Source organism: Saccoglossus kowalevskii, chromosome 17 (assembly GCF_978046115.1).
Source record: "Saccoglossus kowalevskii chromosome 17, keSacKowa6.1, whole genome shotgun sequence".
In the NCBI taxonomy this organism is placed as follows: Eukaryota; Metazoa; Hemichordata; class Enteropneusta; family Harrimaniidae; genus Saccoglossus; species Saccoglossus kowalevskii.
The window spans coordinates 24,990,769-25,014,674 of record NC_140657.1 but is presented as its reverse complement, the minus strand read 5'-3'; the positions used below and the strand labels follow the sequence as shown (position 1 = coordinate 25,014,674).

The 23,906-nt window shown below is 37.4% G+C and overlaps 2 protein-coding genes and 1 long non-coding RNA gene across 3 annotated transcripts in view; 1 reads left to right on the top strand and 2 right to left on the bottom strand.

Annotated features, from left to right (window-relative positions):
* Positions 1–254: 254 nt before the first annotated feature.
* LOC146732764 (uncharacterized) lies at positions 255–14,804 on the bottom strand. Its single transcript, XR_014926909.1, has 3 exons — positions 14,681–14,804; positions 4,638–4,705; positions 255–2,072 (listed from the first exon to the last, which is right to left on the bottom strand). It is a non-coding gene; the product is annotated as an uncharacterized LOC146732764 (long non-coding RNA).
* Positions 11,573–13,762, bottom strand: LOC146732765 (zinc finger protein 862-like). Its single transcript, XM_085492353.1, has one exon. It carries the CDS (start codon positions 13,760–13,762, stop codon positions 11,573–11,575), a length of 2,190 nt encoding a protein of 729 aa, XP_085348479.1.
* Positions 14,805–14,832: 28 nt separating the features above from the next.
* LOC102807660 (caspase-3-like) overlaps positions 14,833–23,906 on the top strand; it is a 30,272-nt gene continuing 21,198 nt past the window's right edge. Inside the window, exon 1 of the mRNA XM_085492469.1 lies at positions 14,833–15,109. Within this exon, the coding sequence (XP_085348595.1) occupies positions 14,833–15,109 (277 nt within the window). The remainder of the gene's footprint in view (positions 15,110–23,906) is intronic.

The window sequence follows — 23,906 nt, the reverse complement described above, 5'->3', positions numbered from 1 at the left end:
TTTATTAAAAACAATTTTGAACCTTTTCAAAAGTCCACTGTCTTATCTCGTGTAATTTGAGTTTGTCATAATGGTAACTGTCACTTATTGTTTTAATCTCAGAGAGTATTGGTATATTTGATTGTGATGAAAATACATGGAATTCAAGATTCCAATCACTGAATATAAATGGTAAAGTGGACTGTCAACTATGCCTTGAATTTGAGCCTTGAAGTTTATCACTCACATGAAGACGAGACACTGGAAACATCATATAGAATTCAAAGGTATTTTATTTTTCTTTATTCAAACAAATTTTACTCAAACGAGCATTTATAATCTCCCAGAAGAGTTGGAACATGAAGTACATGTGAAGTTTAAACTTGTTTATTCTTGGCAAGTGCAGGATAAGCCTTTGACTTGATATATTGATTGATCTTTGTTATTAAAGTGTAACTGAATTGGGACAATTGACTTTTTTTGTGTGCAAAATTTATTTATAAACAACATTATGAAAAAAAATCAAGTGAAAAGGGTATATAAATTGGGTAAACAGTCAATGATATTCCGAAATCGCGCCACGCCCCCCTCTCTCATCACCTTCGAGTTTTTTCGGCATTACGAGTGTAACCGAAATGGCGCCACCAACGGGAGCATAAAGCATGAGCTAGCTAGCAGACAGAATTGTTTATCATTTTCCATACGCACGCGTTTCGTAAACATATACAACGAGTTACCAAGATCGAGAATTCTTACGAGTTGCCATCATATACAACGAGTTACCACGATCGTTTTCATGGGGAAACGCTGTGTTGTTGGCGGGTGTAGTAACACACACGGCGATCGCGTAAGTCTTTATGGGTTCCCAAAAGATTCGAATTTATGACATCAGTGGACCAAAGCCGTCAAGAACACCAGGAAACATTGGGATGGACATTCTCCATATACCGTTATTTGCAGTGTCCATTTTACGCCCGAATCATTTGTTGATCCACCATCTGGATTCGTTATGAATTATTTGGGTTTCGGGAATAACTGTGTAAATAACCAGAAGAATAATATTTTCCATGTAGAATATGAATATTAATTTGCTTGAAAAGTTTAGAATGTATTCATGTTATTATGCCAGAGTCGAAATAACTAGATCGATCGTGGAACAACAACAACAAAACACAAAATGGCGATTGGAAAATGTAAGCACTGGACGCATTCACCGTTCACGTACTTTGTGTCTTTACATGATTTCTTCAGAAGATCAAGAAACTGAAAATTGCACACTGATATGTGTTTAGAATTTGGATGAACAAAAGACAGAAACTGGAAACCAAGCCGGTCACGATGTTCAAACTCTGTGTCACGGTCATTTTGGGAAGGTACACGATCACCCACATCGCGTACTTTTCTTGCAGGTTCAAACCTGTATGGGCCAATTTGTCCCTGGCACTCTAAAACAAAATCGTGACATCTCTCATTGTCATCATACTCTTCGATTTCATAACTCTCGTCAGACGATAACATAGATTCCGTGTCGCTTTCCGAGCACTGCATACGTATAGCGGCCATTGTGAGACGATGACAAGTTCCCCCCGTGACGTCACAAAGTACCCTTGTATGCTAATTAGGTACTCTAGTTGGAGCCTCGCTCTGAGTCGACCAAGAAACTGAACGTGGGCGTGTCCTTATCCAGAACATTATTATTGATCGTTTACTTAATTTATGTACATTTTTCACTTGATTTTTTTTCATAATGTTTTTATAAATAAATTTTGCACACAAAAAAAGTCAATTGTCACAATTCAGTTACACTTTAAAATAAAGTCTTAGTGAATGAGCAAATATAATTTTAGAATTTCTAATAAATTACAGTGAAAAACAAGCAAAATTAAACACTAAGGAGAATAAAGAATTGTATAAAGAAACAACAAAAAAATTGGTTACAAATGAACACATCTGAATATGATTATCAAAGGAATACATTCATTATAAATTAAAATATTCTATCGATTCAATGTTGATAATTCTAGGTTAGCCTTCATTAATTTTCATTATATCCAGTATACAATGCAGATATGTTGGTTTCCATACAGCTTGTTCTAAAAAATATAAAAGAATAAATAGTGTCACAAAATGTTACTAGGTCCATGCTACATAGATCACTGTTAACAAAATAGAGAACTGACCACCATGAACCACTAACATCTCAGCAGTGGTACCAGGTGTCTGGAATGAGTAAGCATATCTTGGTGACTAGTCATACACATCATGATTGGTCTTGTATTGTAATACATATCAATCTTCACAAGTCATAAGTGTTAACCACCTATTACTCGAATGTTTCAATCTTGAAAGCAAATACAGATGACACGTATTTTTTCCCCACAGGGTTTCATATGTTGAAGTGCAACAAAAACTGTCATAATGGAATTTGCAAAGTTCATTTTCATTGTGCCTTCTGCAAAAAATCAATCAGAAGGCGAGATGATTTAATTAACCACCTGAAGAAAAACATGCAAGAAATGTTGGGGATGGTAAGAAGCATGATATTCTGCAATATTCCCTATTTATATATGATGTACCAATAAATGTTTTAAGACAGTATTTTCATGAATTTAACCATAATTTTAGATTCCAGCGACTGTTACTAAATACCTGACAAAAAATACATAGCAACAATTGACAGATACCGCTAAACTGAATTTCATCTTGTCATAACAGAGTCCACTGGTCCAAGTGCCAAGGCAGAGTCCACTGGTCCAAGTGCCAAGGCAGAGTCCACTGGTCCAAGTGCCAAGGCAGAGTCCACTGGTCCAAGTGCCAAGGCAGAGTCCACTGGTCCAAGAATAAAAAATGGAAGTGACCAGGACACAGGAAAAGAGGATGATGGTCATGATAACCAGAGAATTAGAGTCAAGAAAAACAAAACAAAACAAAATAAAATTCCAACAGACTGTCAAATGTAAAGTGTGTTCTCGCATAATGCAGAAAAAACACCTTTCTCGGCATTCAAGGGAAATGCATAGCAAGAGACTAACTGTGCGTCAAGAGAGACATCACAAATCAGTTTGTGTTGATAAACAAGCAGCCTCTCGGCTGAGATAGCTCCGCTGTTAGTGATGCACATTTCAATTAAAGAACAGAAGATATCATTAGAAAATGAAAATTAATGTTTTCAACAAGAATTCAAAAATATGATTTTTCACCATAAATGATTGTGGTTTTTAACAAGAAGAAAATATCACTTTTTGCGAAAAATGACAAAAATATTCACCAAAATTAGATAATTAAAGATATCATTACAAAATGAAAAAATCTGAGAGAGGTCCACATGTAGTACCTATATATGTAATATCAAAGTAATTGGACTTGCGGTTTTTAACGAGAAGTCGAAAATATCACTTTTTACCAAAAATGACAAAAATATTCACCAAAATTAGAGAATTGAAAATATGATCATGAAATGAACAAATCTGAGAGAGGTCTACCCAAGGTACATATACACAAAGTATCAAAAGCATTCAGGCTTGTAGTTTTCAAGAAGAAGTCGAATAAGTAAAACATTGACACGAACGACGACGGACAATCACTCATATGATAAGCTCCGCTCGACAAAGTCAACAGCGGAGCTAAAAAAATGGTATTTACATGGTAGCAAAGGTAATGCAAGGAACTGGCTATCCACAAAATGTTGAATGTGAAAATCCATCCTGCAGAGCGACATTGCAGGCAGCGTCACGTGGTGATTTTCCCTCGTATGAATGTGTTCATGTCCAAAGTGTCCTGTATTCAGCCTCATATCAGGCCCCACCACAGATACAGGAAACTACATATAATGAGGCAACAAATGTAAAGATTATATCCACAGAATGAAAAGAAGCATGTCAAAAAATGCAACAACTTGCTACTGAACAAGAAGTTGACCTAGTTCACCCAATGTTTTCAGATTGTGATGTGAAGAAGAGAAATTTGTATTTCTCCGTGTTTACTGGAGAAAAAAATTGGTACAGCTATTTTCAAAGGGAAGTTGTAACGTTTGACCAGATGGGCAACAAGTTTCGATGCCCTTGTTCAGCTGGGAAAGGATGCTGTCATAAAATGCTTGCAAGACTGTTTGTGTTTCAAGAATACCCAAATAGACTGCAAACTATGACAGAATCAGATGATGACATGCATGTCACAACACAAAACAATGAACAAGCAGAAAATAGATACATGTATCCACCATCAGATGAACTGTTGGATATTATGATTGATTATCAACTAACAGCCAAACTGATACCTGCACAATTACCACAAGATATGATAAATCAAGATGTTTCACAAAAGAAATGTTTAATTCCAACTGAAACCATGTGCCACATATGTGATGAACCACTTGCATCACCTATGGTTATATCCAACAAAGCCAAGATTATAACAATGGATGGTATAGTTTCAGGTATGTATAGAGTTATCCAAAAAGGACAGAATTTGATGAATTTGATTCACCACAATATTCATACAGATGTCTAATCGGTGTGAACCAACTTGCCTTTCATCACTTGGTTGTGGAATATTCATTCAGTCAGATGAACAAATGATAAAATCTTTTGTTGCATAAGTCTCTTATATCTTGTTCAGAAACCACACTTGTTGTGAATATAGTCAGCACGTAATTTTACCTGTTTAAAAATTAATTGCAGCTGGAGATCTGATTGCAGAAAAAAGTTATGTCCAGATATCATGTCATCTGAAAGAGGAATATCAAAGTTTCAATTTGAGATTGAGATTCATAAGGCCTGTAAAATCTGTATTAGAAGCAGTGCTTCTATTAAAATGGTACAATATAACGGAATAGCTCTTATTATTACATATGAGATTTGGGGAATTTGGGTTCTCAAGAATGGATGTGACTTTTATTAGGAATGCAGCTTCTAATGCAGATTTAACAGTATGTAAAATATTTAACTATGTGAATATTCAGATGATCAAGTATTTCACACGAAATTTTAAGAATTTTGACTTTACTTTTACCATATCACATGTAGGTGTCCAAACATGTTGTAAGAAGTGCCCAAAATGTGGTGTGTTTTATAGATATCAAGAATATGCAGATGGAATCCACAACTTTAATGATAATATATTATCACTGCAAATGTGTATTTTTCTAAGAAACAATTTAATGGTAAGTACAAAAATTGCTCACTATGGAAGCATAATGTATGTAAAAAGTATACGAAGATCTACCCTGTATTAGAAGCCGTATTTTTTTGAACAATTGAGAACGAAAAAATCACAATTTCTAATTTGTGTAGATGTTATAATAGAAACCGCATCCCCTCTGTTGCATTGTACCATTTCGATCTCACACATTTCGGCGTCATCATCAAAATTGCCCATGAGGCTTACTCCCACGTCTCTAAGCTTGACTCAGACGGTATACTCGACCCAACAAACCCCCTCTGCCCGTCCGATTGGTATCCCACCACCGAACCAAGGCAGAGTTACACAAACTCGACTCGCACACACCCACGGCAGTCAAAAAACGACGGGGCTCATCCACCCAACCCAACCATTCGATCCGCACCAACCAAAACGACAACCCCCCTCTCGACTCGCAACACAAACTGCCCGCCAGCCCTAATGTTGCTCCTCATACCGAAACCCAAACGACAACACATAAATCCGACCAATTCTCCACCCGGAAATGTAGAACACTCAGAAAACACTACATTCCCAATCGGCGCAAAAAACAAAAGAAGGAAACTGTGATTAACCTCAGTGACCACCCCCTCCGAACCAGTGAACATTCGCTCCTCAGTAGAGGCCTAAATTTTTGTCCTACCCCAACTCTAAACCACGCCGACCTCCAAAACTACCTGAAATCTTTCCGCCGCCGCCTTAGAAACCGCCAACGTTTCGGTGTCCCCATCTCTAATACTCGCCATAAATTTAGACTACCTAGCAAGTGGAACTCCCCTCTGTCACACCCGGCCATCGAAACTTTTACCGATAAAATCCAATCGTCGATCCTTAGCACAATTAAACCGTCCGTCCCGTCTAACCTAACACCTTCGGAAATTTTGGCTCTTAAATCCCTAAAATCCAACCCTAACATCATCATTAAACACGCTGATAAAGGCTCTGCCACTGTAATCCTTAATAAATCCGACTACCGCAACGAAGCCCACCGCCAACTTAGCAACCGCCTCCACTACAAACCCCTAATTTTCGATCCGACTCCCCTTTCGGCCGCCCACATTAAACGTTTCCTCCTCTCCATTCATTTAGACAAAATTATCGATAAAAATACCTACCTCTACCTTTGCCCGTCGGATCCCCCTAGAACCCCCCAATTCTACCTACTCCCTAAAATCCATAAACCTAATAATCCAGGCCGCCCAATAACAGAGAGAATATCCGAATTAGTCGACCATTTTTTACAACCTATCATTTCGGCACTCCCCTCCCACATTAAAGACACGTCCCATTTTCTAGAAATTATCTGTTCTCTCGATAACCTACCTCCCCAAACCATTTTTGCTACTATCGATGTCCCTAGCCTATACACCAACATTCCACAAAACGAAGGACTCCGCGCTCTCGCCACGGCCCTCGATAACTCTCCCGCCCCCAATCGACCCCCCACTAAAATCTTAACCAAACTAGCTAAATTCGTCCTAACTCAAAACTATTTCCTTTTCGACAACCAACCATACCACCAAACACACGGTACCGCCATGGGGGCTAGGATGGCGCCCTCTTTCGCCAACATTTTCATGTCCAACATTGAAAATACCATCCTTGAAAACTCTCCCCTCAAACCTCTCGTTTGGCGTAGATATATCGACGACATCTTTATTATTTGGCAACACCCGCATAAAGATCTCATGTCATTCCTCTCCCGCCTCAATTCGATCCACCCCACTATTAAATTCACCCACGCCCTGTCCCATAGATCTATTCTGTTTCTCGACACTATTATCTACAAGGGCCCAAATTTCCTCTCCACTGGCCGCCTTTCGTCAAACCTTTTCGTTAAGCCCATCGATTCCCACTAATTCCTCCACGCAAATTCTGCCCACCCCAAACACTGCATCGACTCCATCGCCATCGGCCAAACACTTCGAATTAACCGTATAGTATCTGAGACATCGAACCGTAACTAACATTTACGCGATTTAACCCACTACCTGGCTAGAGGGCACAACACCGCCACCGTCTCGAACCAAATTAATAACGCTCGGGGTGGATATTGTAAAATTGCCAAATGCTGAGCATGGCGTCGGAGAAGCGTTGTTTTTCTATTTGGGACAGGGTACTGTGTGTTGTGAATTACACAATGGAGGCCATGGTACTGTATGTTGTGAATTACACCATGGAGGACAGGGTACTGTGTGTACTGTGTAACCGCGGCTTCTAAATACAAATTTTACAGTAGTTTTGAAATTGCAGAACAGCAAGATTTTTAAGAATTGTTAACATTTAAATGACTTTCATTCAGCCATCTAGAATCAAAGTGTATGATGTTTACGGTATGTGAAGGTGTGTTCAGCCAAGACATGTCCAAATACAGCTTCAGTTAAATGGACAGATATATGTACACATGTACACATAGAGGTCAATCAATAAATCCCAAATGAGGACTAATAAACAATTCATGTGTTCAAAATAACTCATGTGGTAAGCAAGAACAATCAGTAATTAAGTGTTGATATTTACTCTTACTTTGATTTGAATACCAGATACCAAATACAATTGAGATTATTAGCAAGTCATTAATGGAGTAAGTAAGCTGAACGAATTACAAAATTTTATATATATGACATGGTATGTGAATTATAAAACAACTACAATAAAGTACACATCCATAACTCCTTCTTTGGTCTTATATGCATTATGATCAATTAAATTTCCCAAATTTCCGGAGCCAGTGAGCATTAATTTCATTGAGCATTTTAGGTAATGATAATTTTCCAAAAACTGTCATTTGCCATTTAAATTTGCAGTGACTTCCAAGAAAATTTATTGCCACTAATAACCTCAAAATTACAATAGTTGTATAGCAGACAAAGTTGCACAGTGTATCCTGTGAGTAATATAGAGTAATATAGAGGAATATAGAGGAATATAGAGGAATATGGTGAATAATTGGATCATCACCATCTCAACATTTTATTATAAACTACGGTAAAATTTACGTTAAATGTAATTCATTTATTTTACAATTCTTCACACAGGAAGCAACATGTTAGAAAAGAATATTATTTCCAAGTTATTCAGAAAACTTGTTTTGTATTATTGGGCATGAAATTGAGAAGCAAGATGAAGATGACAACAGTGGATGGTACTGAACAGGAAGAGTTTATTTTTGTTGAAAACTATTGCCTTATTTGTTCAATTACTATTCTACATAAACATCAAGATTTGTTCATTACGATTACAAGAAAGCCATCAAAGACAGAAACCTGCATTGTCACAACTGCTGTCTTCGTTTATGATTCAGGCTAAGATGATAGAGTAGTAGGATACTATTCCAAATTCAGATCCTGTGCAATTAAACTTAGTTTTCCAGATTCACATGCATATTCAAAACTTGATTGCCTTTTTAAGTCTATTTTTATGAATTGCACATGTGATTTTTGTTTGTCTCTTTTGATAGAAAATCCTTAACACATAACTCTATAGGATTAATAAACATGACTTTTGTTTTAAAAAAAAGGACTTTTGTTTTAAATGTTTTTTACCAAATGTTAAAAACAGACACAGTTTTATCGACTTAGAGTACCAGGGTATAAAGTCCTATTTTCTGATCAAAAGAAACAAGTTGGCTTCTGCATGTGTTAACAGGGATTTGTTTCCAGTCAACATAATAGTGTTGAACTGCAGTGATCAACATGTATATCACGTCACCATTGAAACCACTCGTACACCCTATCACCACACATTATCTAACAAGACCAAAAACAATAAAATTTGAATCTGATGTGAGCCTGCAACATTGCAGCTATGAATTATGGTGCTTGACCATTAAATTTTGAAAACAGTACCATCCACACAACTGTAATCATGTACCTAACTTGCAGGTAGTGAAGATAGGTCAAAATATCTAGCATCATTCTTCCTTTAGCTTCTAGAAAACATAACCAATTGCTATACAATCTTCAACTTTAATCAGTTCAAATTATTTTATTACTTTCTCAGAGCAACTGCCAGAGGGCGCTCCATAATTAAAAAAAATGTAGAATATTTACTTGGTCTAATTTCAGCAGATTTTCATCAGGTTATAAATTCACTGGTTTGAGAAAGGGAATCATAGACTTCATAAAAGTTTATCCAGTCTATGAGCCACCCAAAACAGCTAAAAATTAAATCCAATTCATGTACATGTACATTCGACGAAAGTTGAATATTAGCCACAATTTTATTTATTATAATAAACAACACCTACATAATTTATCACATTACAAATACTGTAAATTGATCATCATTTGGAACGTGAGTGTTAACAAAAGCAAGCTGTAGTAAAATATGCCAAATAGGACCAGTACTTTGGCTATAGTATCATTGAGGCAATAAGAAGCATACATGCTAAAACAGGAACACGTTAAGTTCACAAATATTAAATGTATGCAGCTCCTTATACAAATAGCCACTTCTATAACAAGATGATACTGTTTAAAAAAAATTATAGAAGTAGGAAGTTTTGTTTTAAAAGTGCCTGTGAAATGCCGAGACAATTATGTTCTCTGGTTTTGGTTGCCCTAAAATAGACATTTAAAAAAAAAAAGAATCATCTTTAAGTAAATTTGAACAAAGTTTCGGAGTTGTAGCAGTCAACTGTTTTCGTCTTTCCCTGAAGTGAAAGTGCACTACCAAACATCAGACAAAAGGGGAAGCCATGCAAGTGCCATTCAATGAATACTATAAAAACATTCAGTTGTACATGTGTGTAAAATTATTATGGGAATCGTGATTTTATTGTCCGGGAATTCATAGAATATTTAAAGATCAATCCAATATCATTTCTGTATCATCATTTCTGTTGCAAAATTTTACCGAACAACTAAGTCTTCTGGCGATATTATACTGCACACCTGTGCACAATAAGTATCCCAAAAAGTGAGTGACCACTAACATACAATTGTTGGCAGGTGAAGTTGAAAACTGATTGTAAAAAAAAGTCAAGTAACATCTCAAATGAATGTTTCTACCATGAATGTGTCTTTCATTATTACACAATATCAAGCTGCCCAAACAAATGTCGCAGGAAAATCCAAATTACGAACAAGGTTTGCCCTCAGCAAATGGGTAGTTGTGTTTCGTTGGATAAAAATAAAAATCTAATTTTACGAAAGAGGCTTGCAATGATATGCAATACATGACATATTCATGTATCAGGTCATTGAATTGAATGCATAGAGGCTTGACCATCTATTCGTCTCAATACATGGACGTCTATGGGACGGACCGACGATGTCCTGGTATAGGATTTTACCCTTGCTCAAATAATCAAAATTATAAAATTAAAACAGTTTGGTAATGTAAAGCAAGCATATGTCATAAAATTCAATTATCCACGGTACGAAACCCCCAAAATCAGTCTTATTTCTGGCCAATTAGCCTACATTATATATATACTGGGACAGATGACTGCCAAACTGCCAGATTTGAATTCAGCCAGCAGTAGAACTTCGGAGTTAATAGTCTGGGAGAGTTGTTGATTTCATAGTACAGACTGCCCTATATCACAGTAAAAATTAAATAATGAACAATACATGGCGGCAAGGGTAACGAATAATTTATCTATACTCAGTGTTTTATTACGATGAAATAAACTACTGTACAAAACTATTTTACTGAAATCAAGAACAAAACAGTCATGGGAGTTAATCAAAAATATATCAGTGAAGCAGATGCGTTGGCCGAGTTCAACTATAATCCCGGGAAATATTGTAAAACAAGTTTAAATAGCTGCACATCATTTTAGCGATTTTGACTCAATGCATGAATTAACTTAATCGTAATTTAGCTGAAGTGTAAACAATTTCATTGTGAGAACAGTGTTGCAGCCAGGATTTTTTTGTGAGGAGACAATGTGTCCCATGCACATTAATTTTGTGAGACATTTGCATTTTGGGGGGAACAATAATAAAGCAGTTCAAAATCAATTTCAACCAACTTTATTTTTCAAATAAAAAAATAAGCTTGCAATACATAGAGTTGTGTGTTACCAACTACTACTAGTGTTCCACTGAGATGATTGGTAAGTAAAAGGTTAAGAATAAAAATATCTCATAATGTGCATAATGTTGCCAAATACACTAGACAATAATGTGCATAATGTTGCCAAATACACTAGACAAGTACGTTATGTTACTAACAATTTCAATCAACTTAATTTCTCAAATAAAAAACTTAGCATGCAATTCTTACTGTGCTATTGTGAAGACCACTTGTCAAGTTGTATCATTATTTGCAGAGCTAATATTAACAGTGACATCATCGTAAGACGTACATTATCAGAATGACTGACCTTTGGTTAACCTTACACTCAACAGGGAGCTCTCTGCACTCAGTCACGCAATTGCGTTATTAATTACCAAGACTGAAACAGTTAAGAAGTTTTGTTGAATATACGTCTCTGTTTTAACTGCCTCCACTCGTTTAAGGCAACATCAAATGGAAAATGTTCTATGGATGATCCCTCAGCAGAGATCAGTGACAATACATGAAGTCTCTCTGCTTCTAAGCGGTTTCGTGTCTTTGTTTTGATTTTATTTTGTACCGAAAATCCGCGTTCACAATCAGCGGTTTGTACTGGCAAAACCAAAGCTATTTTCGCAAGTTTAAGCAAATTAGGAAGTAAGCCACGGTGATAGGTGTACAATAGTTTCCACAAAATTGCCATTTTGTCTCTAGGATACATCTGAGACAGCACAAGTTCTTTGGCAGTAGCCCACTCACGCAAAACACAATCTGGGTCAACAATGCGTTCAATAATAGTACCGTCTTCAGTGGTTTGTGCCGCTCCAAAGTGATTGACTAAGACTTCTATTTCGGTGTTCCCAAATACGTCAACTTGGTCTTTGGGCAAAAATGACAGAGGTCGCATTGCAAGAACAGCAAATGCATTAATTAATGTAGTAGTATCTTGGGGAAACCTTTCCTCCAAATTGTCAAGAATATTTTTAGTGAAGTCTGATCTGATATTATCAAAGTGTTTCTTTTGGTTTGTTGTTGCACTTATATTGTGACCATTCACGGTATACGTCTTGCCATTAGCCGACGACATCTGCTCAAAATCGGAGAGATATTTTCCAGTTTTTGAGCCCAACTCTTTGATTCTGGCCGTGGTTGTCTGAATTGAAGCTTGCACAATGGCAATATCAATATCCGCTGACTGAAATACCATTCTCATATGGGTTAAAACTGGTATTATATCCATTAATAAGTGTGTTGTTGCGACAAACTCGTAACAGGTCATTCTCTTTGCTAGTCCCTTTGCTATTGGTTGTGTACTTGCAACGGACTGGAAATATGTTACCAATGAGCCGTAAGTTCGGTATATTGTTTCTAGTGATGAATAAAATGAAAACCAGCGAACATCATGGACTTCCTTATATTTCAAAAGTGGATCGTCCAATATTGACTGAATTTCCTTCACACTCTCAGTACGCACGGCCGATCTTGAAAAATAATAATAAATATCAGTGAGAATTTGCGAGTATTTCTGGAGGTATGTGACAGATTTCGCTGCCTGGCTGGTACATAAAGCTAAGCGGTGAGCTATGCAGTGGATACTAATGATGAACGGGTTTATTTCTCGTTGGAAATGAACGGAAACACCATTCAGCCTTCCTCTCATTACACTGGCGCCATCGCTGCCAAAACCGATGAGTTGGTGGGGTTTTACACAATTTCCCTCCAACAGAGTAGTTTTCAGTGATGAAGATATTGTACTCGATGTACCGTCTTTGACTTTGACATTTCCGATGTACCGTGTCCTAGGAGTAAAATCGTCATCGATCAATCTGGCATAGATTACTAGTTTCTTAGTGACAGAAATGTCCGTACTTTCATCAGATAGCACGCTCAGAAATTCACTCTGTCGTAATTGTTGTTTGATTTCCTTGGATATCACTGCAGCAATCGCGTCTTGCATTTCATCGGCAGTTTGACGTGAAGTGTATGATGCATTCTGCCCAACTCTGAGTTTATCCATGGTTTCAACACCTTGTAACTTTAGAAATGACAGCAGCGATTCATATTTTCGTGTTGCTATGTCTTCCTTCGCCAGCCAAAACACGGTCTGCATTGCGGAAATAATTGCTTTGTCATTATCAGATAATACTTTCTGAACAGTGGTATTGAAGTCTGCACGTAGTGCGATTTCTTGAACTGCTTTCACGTGATCTCCACTACTGATGTGGCGGTCCAGCGTTGTTGTACGAAAATTCACACAGCCTCCCTTCTCAGTGAAAGGGTTTCTCTTTCCAGTTTGAAGGCAAATCTTGCACTGCATGGAATTTTTCTCTCGATCATATTGTAACCAATGGGAATATTTCGGGTTTTGTTCCCAGCTAGCCTGATATCTGCGTTCAAAAGTCTTTTTCTTTTTAGACGAAGGTTCGCATTGTTCAACTTGAACTTCAGGCGACTTGGCGGTCAATTCGGCGTTGCTCACATCTTGATCATGGTCACTTAATGACTCAGACCTTTTCTGCAATGAATTTGAAGCCCCATTGCTTGGAAAAAAAAGCGTAATACGCTTTTGTCGCCCTGCCGTAAGTTGCCGACCCGCCATGACTTACACGTTCGGTAGACACGCGGCAACAACAAAGGGTTTTACTTGTATCCCTGGCGTCGTGAGTTGGGAACATCCGCAGTGCATCTTTCTGCCAATCAAATTTGTGTAAAAATCGCAACAATGTTTACTTTACATTGATTGAATCACAAAAAGAACTGAGTATACCAAGGCAATGACCCAGCACGGTTACACGGTCTTTTAGTAATCGTGGACCCAGTGATAAGCAAAATGCGCGACATGGCTCACTATTTTAGTGCGTCAACTGTGGCCCAGGGTTTGTAAAATAACGCGTCATTGCTGTGAATTTTGCGAGAATGTCGCGATGACGCAGCCTGGCAGCAACACTGTGAGAATATACTCTATTTTAAATTCTTGACATCTTGAATAAGCGAAATTACAGATTAGCAAAATTAGCTGAAATAACATGCTAGCGAAAAAGACATGTTTTACAGTAAGTACTGCCCACGTATTGACACTAATAAATCGCCAGGCCCTGTGATTGAATGCGGTCAAATAGGGTACCAATCAATGCAATGACCGGTACCGATAATTACTATTACCGCCAAAGATCTACAGAGGACTCTTAATTGGTGTGCCCCTAGTGAGGGTCACATCAGTGTTTAGAAAGAAATGTCTGAAGGATCATTTTAAAATAAAAAAAAATTGAAAAATGTTGGGCCTAGGTTACATCTTTGTTTTACCCCTGGAAGGGACAGAAATCAATTTGTTGCTCCACCGTGATAAATCGACTCGGCTAAATTGAAAAAAAACGCAAATAACAAAATTCATGTGTTAAAAAGTGAATTTCTGTCTGACGACGCGACAAAGGTTCACATACTGTTTAGGAAAACGTGCGATTACTAGTAAACAACACATCGTGTATGTAACGGGAAGAAAATAACAAGCACAACTAACCTGTCGGCCATGTTGTATAATGCAATATGGGTAATATGTAAAGTAGGTCGTATTCATGAGGTCCTATTTGAGATTAGGGTATTTTTCCTTGCTTACTAATTCGATTACTCACTGTAAGTTCGGTTTCGATCGGACAGTCGGATGACTAAGACATGCCGCGGAAAGAACACAGGAGTCATGCGGATCTTAAAATTACTCTTGACAGATCCTTTACTGATGACGATCTCCGGAAATTTAAGATACGTTGCAAAACGGAGGGTTTAAGAGAAGGGGAATTAGATCGCATGAAAAATTTCACGGAGGTCTTTTTGGCACTGGAAAGGAAAAACGTGATTTCTCAAGGAAATTATACAGTACTCAAGGAAATGCTGAGAGATGTGGGCCTAGATGTGTACATCAGCGACGTCGAAGACGCCGAGCGTGCACAAGGTAAGCACCACGTCGGCGACATCGTACGGCACAGATCTATAAGCAGTACCTACACACGAATTGGTGACGTCATAAAATACATGACCTTCAATCGGGGTCGTTTCCTCGGTATATACGAATTGGTATATGCAAATTACAATAAAGATATTTAAGACATTACACATAAGGTAAAACAAATCACGTGACAATATAATGATAATAACGGTGATAAATCCTAGCTTAACAGTTGAACAGAACGATCATATAGCCAGTCGGGTCACGCCGAGGGTCACGAACTGTGTTCCAAAATGGCCGTGTGGTTGAAACTGGGTCATGGCGTGACGGGTGAGGCATCATTGTACACTCACAAAATCATAATAAAACGGGGAAGTGGTTGCATATTACGGCGTAGCCAACATGGGAAATGAAAAACCGCCCAATACAAACGACATGGGTTCGAATCACACTAGATACACACTTACCAGAACCGAAGCAATCGAAAACTAGCAATCGTTTTGGCTTTTCCCTTCAACTCATCAGAACATTGAAGTAGTTAGCAAAATGAACACCACTCAACGACCAACGTCGTGGCGTGGTACACAAGCGTGCCGCATCATACTTAAACAAAATAGTAAAATGTTAGATCGTTCTAACCGCATCGTGAAAACAATCACGATAAAAATCAAACTAGGAAAAATAAAACCAAACCGTCAACAATGTCAAATACACGAGATAAATAACACAGCGAAAACAAGATAAAATACACGAGATAAATAACACAGCGAAAATAAGATAAAACACACGAGATAAATAACAACAAAAACAACACGTTTTAACTGCCGCCTCAGAGGTTTGCTATTTGTAACAAGTCAATTGATAAGGTTTAAGTAACACTTCGAAACTCCTGTCTCTAGCGACCAACGTCGTGGCATAGTACACAAGCGTGCTATTAAAACGAAATAAAAAGCGAAAAACGTGGTGGGTTCGAGTCCCGTCAAATAAAAAAGAAAGAAATCGAACACATTAAAATTAATACAAATTAACCATCATCACAGTCTTCGACAGTTCAAGTTACGACCAAGTTAAAGCAAGAAAATAGAAAATCGACACAAGGTAAGTTTTGGCAAAGACAAGTAATAGTATTTTCAAACACATTGGAAAATTTTACAAATATACATAAACGATTTACTACTTAGACTTCAGTAAGCACTAAGTTCGTTAGAAAGTATTTTATTGCATTGTTTTGGAAAAATAGTGATGGCAATACAGGAGTAATTAGTAGTACCAACCAGTTGTATATTACGCCTCAAAACTGACAACATTGATTTCGCAATATTGACTATTTACTGTCAAAGTTTCATTTATGTGGATGTAATACAGTGAGTTAACACACGTATAACGAAATCGTCGTTTCAGGAGAATAGTACTTTTTCAAAGAAAATAAATACAACAATCGCTTGCAGTGTTTAGTGCAAGCATTTCTTACGCCTTAGAAATCACTTTTGGTAATGTTGGCTCCAGTGACCTTTTAACCATCAGAACTAACAACACAAGAACAACAAACCTGGTCAGCAATAAATAAATAGATAGATATGCGTCTGCTGCGGTTAGTCCGGCACGTATCAAGTTCAAACTATTATATTATTAATTAGCAGTCAAATAGCAAACAGACATTCGGACGCCACAAACAATGTACTTAGAAGTGGGGTGGGATAACTGATGTTCATTGGTCCAGCCCCGCAAACAGATCAGGCCACAAATAATAGAAACACTTGCCAAACAGATGCAACGAATTGCAGGGGCACACGTCACAGACGCACAGATATATAAAGCATCGACAAACAAGTAACTTTTGTTGCATCAGAAATAGAAACTTATTTCATGTTCAAGTTCTATACTACTACAGCAAGACCAGTCTCACTCAAAAATGGCTCAAGCATCCATCAACAAGATTGGCCAGATCGACGGAAAACAGCCTACTCTGCCTGCTCTGTTTTCACTAACTTCTAACCCGCAGAGAACTGTGGAATGGTGTCAGCAGAACGGACTGATTGCGAAATCACGTTCCTGTGATGCATGTGGCAGAAACATGACTCTCTGCAAGCGCACACCAGCTCTGGAACCACTGGAGTGGCGGTGTAACCATCGCGCTTGCGGAAAGCGTGTTTCTGCTCGCAACGGAACGTGGTTTTCAAACAGCCATCTTTCTGTTGCTACCACTCTACAGTTACTGTATTTTTGGTGTATTAAGTTTCCGGTTACTGCGACTAAAACTCACTTGGGTGTTTCTGTTACTACTGCTATTGACTATTATAATTTCTGCAGAGAGGTTTGTTTTGCGATTCTGGCCGATGAAACGTACAATCACCAGTATTTTGCGGAGAACCCGGTGCAATTAGGAGGCCCCGGTTGTATTGTCGAAATCGACGAATCCAAATTCGTCAAAAACAAATACAACCGGGGCAGATGGCGAGAGGGGCAGTGGGTTTTTGGCGCCATTGAACGGGGGACGGGTCGTTGTATTTTAGTTCCCGTCAAACAACGGGACGCTGATACTCTCATTCCTCTTATTAACAAATTTATTTTACCGGGTACTACAATCATGTCCGACCAATGGAAGGCTTATTCTGCTTTCAGTTCTCCTGATTCTCCGTATTATCATTTAACTGTTAACCATTCAATGCATTATGTAGATCCGAACAGCGGCGCATGTACCAACACTGTCGAGGGCATGTGGAGTCATGTCAAAAAACATGTCACGACTACCTCTAAGGCATTGTTTCCTTCTTATTTATATGAGTTTATGTGGCGAAAACGTTTTGGTAATAATATCGAAGCGTGGTCGCCACTTCTTCAGCATATCCGTTTTCTTTATCCTCTTCATTCTTTGGAGGATGAGAGTTCAGACTAATTTTTGTTCTAGTTATTGGCTATACAAATTGTATAGCCCTGTCAAGGTCCAGTTGGCCCGGCTGGTAGTCCCTTGTTCCGGGTCCCTACTCGGGGTTACGAGTTGTATATATATATATGGGGCCGTTTTAGGTCCCAAGCCCATCTCCCAAACAATAAAGCTTTAACCCCCCCCCCCCTAAACAAGAACACACACACAAACACACGCGGTTTCACCCAGAGGGTGGCCGCACCAAATCAAATCCAAAAATAGAGTATAAATAACACAAGTTCATTAATGTGCTTTGCATCCACATTTCCATTACATTAAATCCAAACGCGCGCACACACACACACACACACACACACACACACACACTCACTCACTCACTCACTCACTCACTCACTGAAAACAACTGCATTACATAAAGTCTCACGCAAGTAACATGAAATTAACACCGAATTTATACACAACTATAGAATAAGTGTAAGTGGCCATATTAAACATTTGCCCAAAGTTGAATTCCATCTCAAACAACCCACAATAGGTTTATTCTCACAACCTGCAATGGTGACAATTAATTAAACACTGTGTCTACACCCAAATAAGTTCAAATTATGTCCACACATTTAGTGTCACAATTTAACCACTTGTTAATGGTTGAAATTAATTAAACGAGAGTTGTCTACACCAAAATCAGTCTCACATATGTGTCCACTTATTTAGTCTCACAATTTAACCACTTGTTAATAGTGGAAATTGCTTAAACGCAACTTGTTTAATCAGTTGACATCAATGCAACTTACTCTCAGACAGTGCACAACAGAGTATCATTATTGAGCAATTATTAACAGGAACGTGTCTTGGCATTAGGGTTAGGGTCGGGTCAGGTATGGGCAACGGAATTATTAACAGGAACGTGTCTTGGCATTAGGGTCAGGGTCGGGTCAGGTATGGGCAACGCAAATAGCAAACACCCAATTGGCAAGATGTACACTAACGGGTTATGGCATGCATATAGTTTACACAAGTAAAAACACAAAATTGGCAATTTTTTGGACAATTGAAACTCAATAATAGAAATATGTTGTATTTCTATATATATACACACTATATAGTCTTATCAAATGCAAACACATCCAGTCAATCCATTGTGGTCTTGTGGGTCAGTTCTCTACATAGTGATCAGTAGGACCTGGGTTCAATTCCCTTGCCTGCCCACCTTTTTCTCGCAAACACCATTTGGCAATAAAGCTAAATATGACAACAAATTATTTAATTTGCATGACTACCCACATAGCTCAGTTGATTTGTACTATGTCAGCAATGTGAGCGATCGCTGGTTCGAATCCAGTATGTTTAGTTAGATTTTTGAATGCTAGTGAAGACAGTGCTCCTATGAATAGGACTTAAATCCTAATTCCTGTGTGAAGACACTCGTGGTACAGTGGACAAGACAGTGCGCTGGGAACTCAAAGATCGCAAGTTCGAATCACGGATTGGACACTCCTACAAAAGACATGAAAGACGTTAAAAACACAAACAGCGGATTCAAAAATTCAAGTCAGGAAAACAGAACACAAGAATACTACCCCACATGGAAGTCGTCGAAGAACAAACACAGTCGAAGAACGAACACAGTTGACAGATGTAGGTCACGTGCAACAACAGACACGAGGAGCATGGCTGCTCTCCAAATGGGTCCCTTCTTTTGTATTGACCCCCTAAGGATTGCTAATCCCCCTTTCTAACTCTTCCCCCAAAAATAATATATCGCCCCTTTAAAAATGTATTGACCCACAAATTAATGAATATTCATGACCACAGAAACTGCTACGTCATGAATAAATTAGCATAATTTAAAAAAAATTTGCATAAAGTGTAGGTACTCCTTCTGGAGCTCTGCCAACGTTTTAATGAAGCGATTTTAGCCATGTAAACAAACTCAATACAAATTAGGTCAACAACAAACAAATATCCTAGTAAAAAATGAGGCAGAGCTCCAGAAGGAGTACCTACACTTTATGCAATTTTTTTTAAATTATGCTAATTTATTCAAGACGTAGCAGTTTCTGTCCTCATGAATATTCATTAATTTGTGGGTCAATACATTTTAAAAGGGGCGATATATTATTTTTGGGGGAAGAGTTAGAAAGGGGGATTAGCAATCCTTAGGGGGTCAATATAAAAAGAAGGGACCCATTTGGAGAGCAGCATTGCTCCTCTAGTCTGTTGTTGCACGTGACCTACAGCTGTCAACTGTGTTCGTTCTTCGACGACGACTTCGACTGGCTTCCATGTGGGGTAGTATTCTTGTGTTCTGTTTTCCTGACTTGAGTTTTTGAATCCGCTGTTTATGATTTTAACGTCTTTCATATCTTTTGTAGGAGTGTCCAATCGGTGATTCGAACTTGCGATCTTTGAGTTCCCAGCGCACTGTCTTGTCCACTGTACCACGAGTGTCTTCACACAGGAGTTAGGATTTAAGTCCTATTCATAGGAGCACTGTCTTCACTAGCATTCAAAAATCTAACTAAACATACTGGATTCGAACCAGCGATCGCTCACATTGCTGACATAGTACAAATCAACTGAGCTATGTGGATAGTCATGCAAATTAAATAATTTGTTGTCATATTTAGCTTTATTGCCAAATGGTGTTTGCGAGAAAAAGATGGGCAGGCAAGGGAATTGAACCCAGGTCCTCCTGATCACTATGTAGAGAACTAACCCACAAGACCACAATGGATTGACTGGATGTGTTTGCATTTGATAAGACTATATAGTGTGTATATATATAGAAATACAACATATTTCTATTATTGAGTTACAATTGTCCAAAAAATTGCCAATTTTGTGTTTTTACTTGTGTAAACTATATGCATGCCATAACCCGTTAGTGTACATCTTGCCAATTGGGTGTTTGCCATTTGCGTTGCCCATACCTGACCCGACCCTAATCCTAATGCCAAGACACGTTCCTGTTAATAATTCCGTTGCCCACACCTGACCCGACCCTAACCCTAATGCCAAGACACGTTCCTGTTAATAATTCCGTTGCCCATACCTGACCCGACCCTAATCTTAATGCCAAGACACGTTCCTGTTTATAATTGCTCAATAATGATACTCGGTTGTGCACTGTCTGCGGGTAAGTTGCATTGATGTCAACTGATTAAACAAGTCGCGTTTAAGTAATTTCCACTATTAACAAGTGGTTAAATTGTGACAATAAATGTGTGGACAAATATTTGAGATTAATTTTGGTGTAGACAACTCTCGTTTAATTATTTTACACCATTACAAGTTGTTAAATTGAGAGAATAAATGTCTCAACAAATATTTAATACTTAGTTTGATGTAAACAACTCACGTTTGATTAATTCCCACAATTACAGGTTGTTAAATTGAAAGAATAAATGTGCGGACAAATATTTTAGACTTATTTTGGTGTAGACAGCTCTCGTTTAATTATTTTATACCATTACAAGTTGTTAAATTGAGAGAATAAATGTATGGACAAATATTTTAGACTTATTTTGGTGTAGACAGCTCTCGTTTAATTATTTTACACCATTACAAGTTGTTAAATTGAGAGAATAAGTGTGCGGACAAATATTTGAGACTTATTTTGGTGTAGACAGCTCTCGTTTGATTAATTCCCACAATTACAAGTTGTTAAATTGAGAGAATAAATGTACGGACAAATATTTTAGACTTATTTTTGTGTAGACATCTCTCGTTTGATTAATTCCCACAATTACATGTTGTTAAATTGAGAGAATAAATGTGCGGACAAATATTTTAGACTTATTTTGGTGTAGACAGCTCTCGTTTAATTATTTTACACCATTACAAGTTGTTAAATTGAGAGAATAAATGTATGGACTAATATTTGAGACTTATTTTGGTGTAGACAGCTCTCGTTTAATTATTTTACACCATTACAAGTTGTTAAATTGAGAGAATAAATGTATGGACTAATATTTGAGACTTATTTTGGTGTAGACAGCTCTCGTTTGATTAATTCCCACAATTACAAGTTGTTAAATTGAGAGAATAAATGTGCGGACAAATATTTTAGACTTATTTTGGTGTAGACAGCTCTCGTTTGATTAATTCCCACAATTACAAGTTGTTAAATTGAGAGAATAAATGTGCGGACAAATATTTTAGACTTATTTTGGTGTAAACAACTCGCGTTTGATTAATTCCCACAATTACAAGTTCTTAAATTGACAGAATGAATGTATGGACAAATATTGACCATTATATTTGTGGGTAAATTCCTGTTGTTTAATTAATTTCCACCTCTACAAGGTTGAGAGAATAAATGTGTCGACAAATATTTGATACTTATTTAGGTGTAAGAACTCGTGTTTGACCAACTTCCACCATTGCAAGTTGTTAAAATAATGAAATAAATATACTGGTATCATTGGATATTTGATTTAATTGTGAAACTTTTTAACAAAATGTTAACTGCTGGCTTCGAACCCTCAATCAACAATTCTGCAGACACAGTATAAATTCAACAACACCACAGAAGATATTTGTCTGTTGCCTGAATTGTTTTCGTAATATAGGGAACGCCATCGACACTTTAACAAAACTTACCTTGACTTGGGTCTTGTTTATCTCTTGTCACAATCTGGAAACTGTTGAACAAATTGCGCGTCGTCCAGTTTAAGACGTTAGTTATTTTATTATTTATTCATTCAGTTTTGTATGGTGGAGTTTTGTGAGGTTTATTATTTTTTTGCGACGTTCTTTGTTTACTTGTTTACGGTTTGAGAGATTTCAGTTTATTTGATTTACGTTTTTACGGTAGCTCTGAGCGGGACTCGAACCCACTGTCTTTTCAAGCTAATTTTGTTAGCTCCGCTGTCGACTTTGTCGAGCGGAGCTTATCATATGAGTGATTGTCCGTCGTCGTTCGTCGTCCGTCGTCGTCCGTCGTCCGTGTCAATGTTTTACTTTTTCGACTTCTTCTTGAAAACTACAAGCCTGAATGCTTTGATACTTGGTGTATATGTACCTTGGGTAGACCTCTCTTAGGTTTGTTCATTTCATGTTGATATCTTCAATTCTCTAATTTTGGTGAATATTTTTGTCATTTTTGGTAAAAAGTGATATTTTCGACTTCTTGTTAAAAAACGCAAGTGCAATTGCTTTGATATTACATATATAGGTACTACATGTGGACCTCTCTCAGATTTGTTCATTTTGTAATGATATCTTTAATTCTCTAATTTTGGTGAATATTTTTGTCATTTTTGGTAAAAAGTGATATTTTCGACTTCTTGTTAAAAACCACAAGTGCAATTGCTTTGATATTACATATATAGGTACTACATGTGGACCTCTCTCAGATTTGTTCATTTTGTAATGATATCTTTAATTCTCTAATTTTGGTGAATATTTTTGTCATTTTTGGTAAAAAGTGATATTTTCGACTTCTTGTTAAAAACCGCAAGTGCAATTGCTTTGATATTACATATATAGGTACTACATGTGGACCTCTCTCAGAATTGTTCATTTTGTAATGATATCTTTAATTCTCTAATTTTGGTGAATATTTTTGTCATTTTTGGTAAAAAGTGATATTTTCGACTTCTTGTTAAAAACCGCAAGTGCAATTGCTTTGATATTACATATATAGGTACTACATGTGGACCTCTCCCAGATTTGTTCATTTTTTAATGATATCTTTAATTCTCTAATTTTGGTGAATATTTTTATCATTTTTGGTAAAAAGTGATATTTTCGACTTCTTGTTAAAAACCGCAAGTCCAATTGCTTTGATACTACATATATAGGTACTACATGTGAACCTCTCTCAGATTTGTTCATTTTGTGATGATATCTTCAATTCTCTAATTTTGGTGAATATTTTTGTAATTTTTGGTAAAAAGTGATATTTTCGAC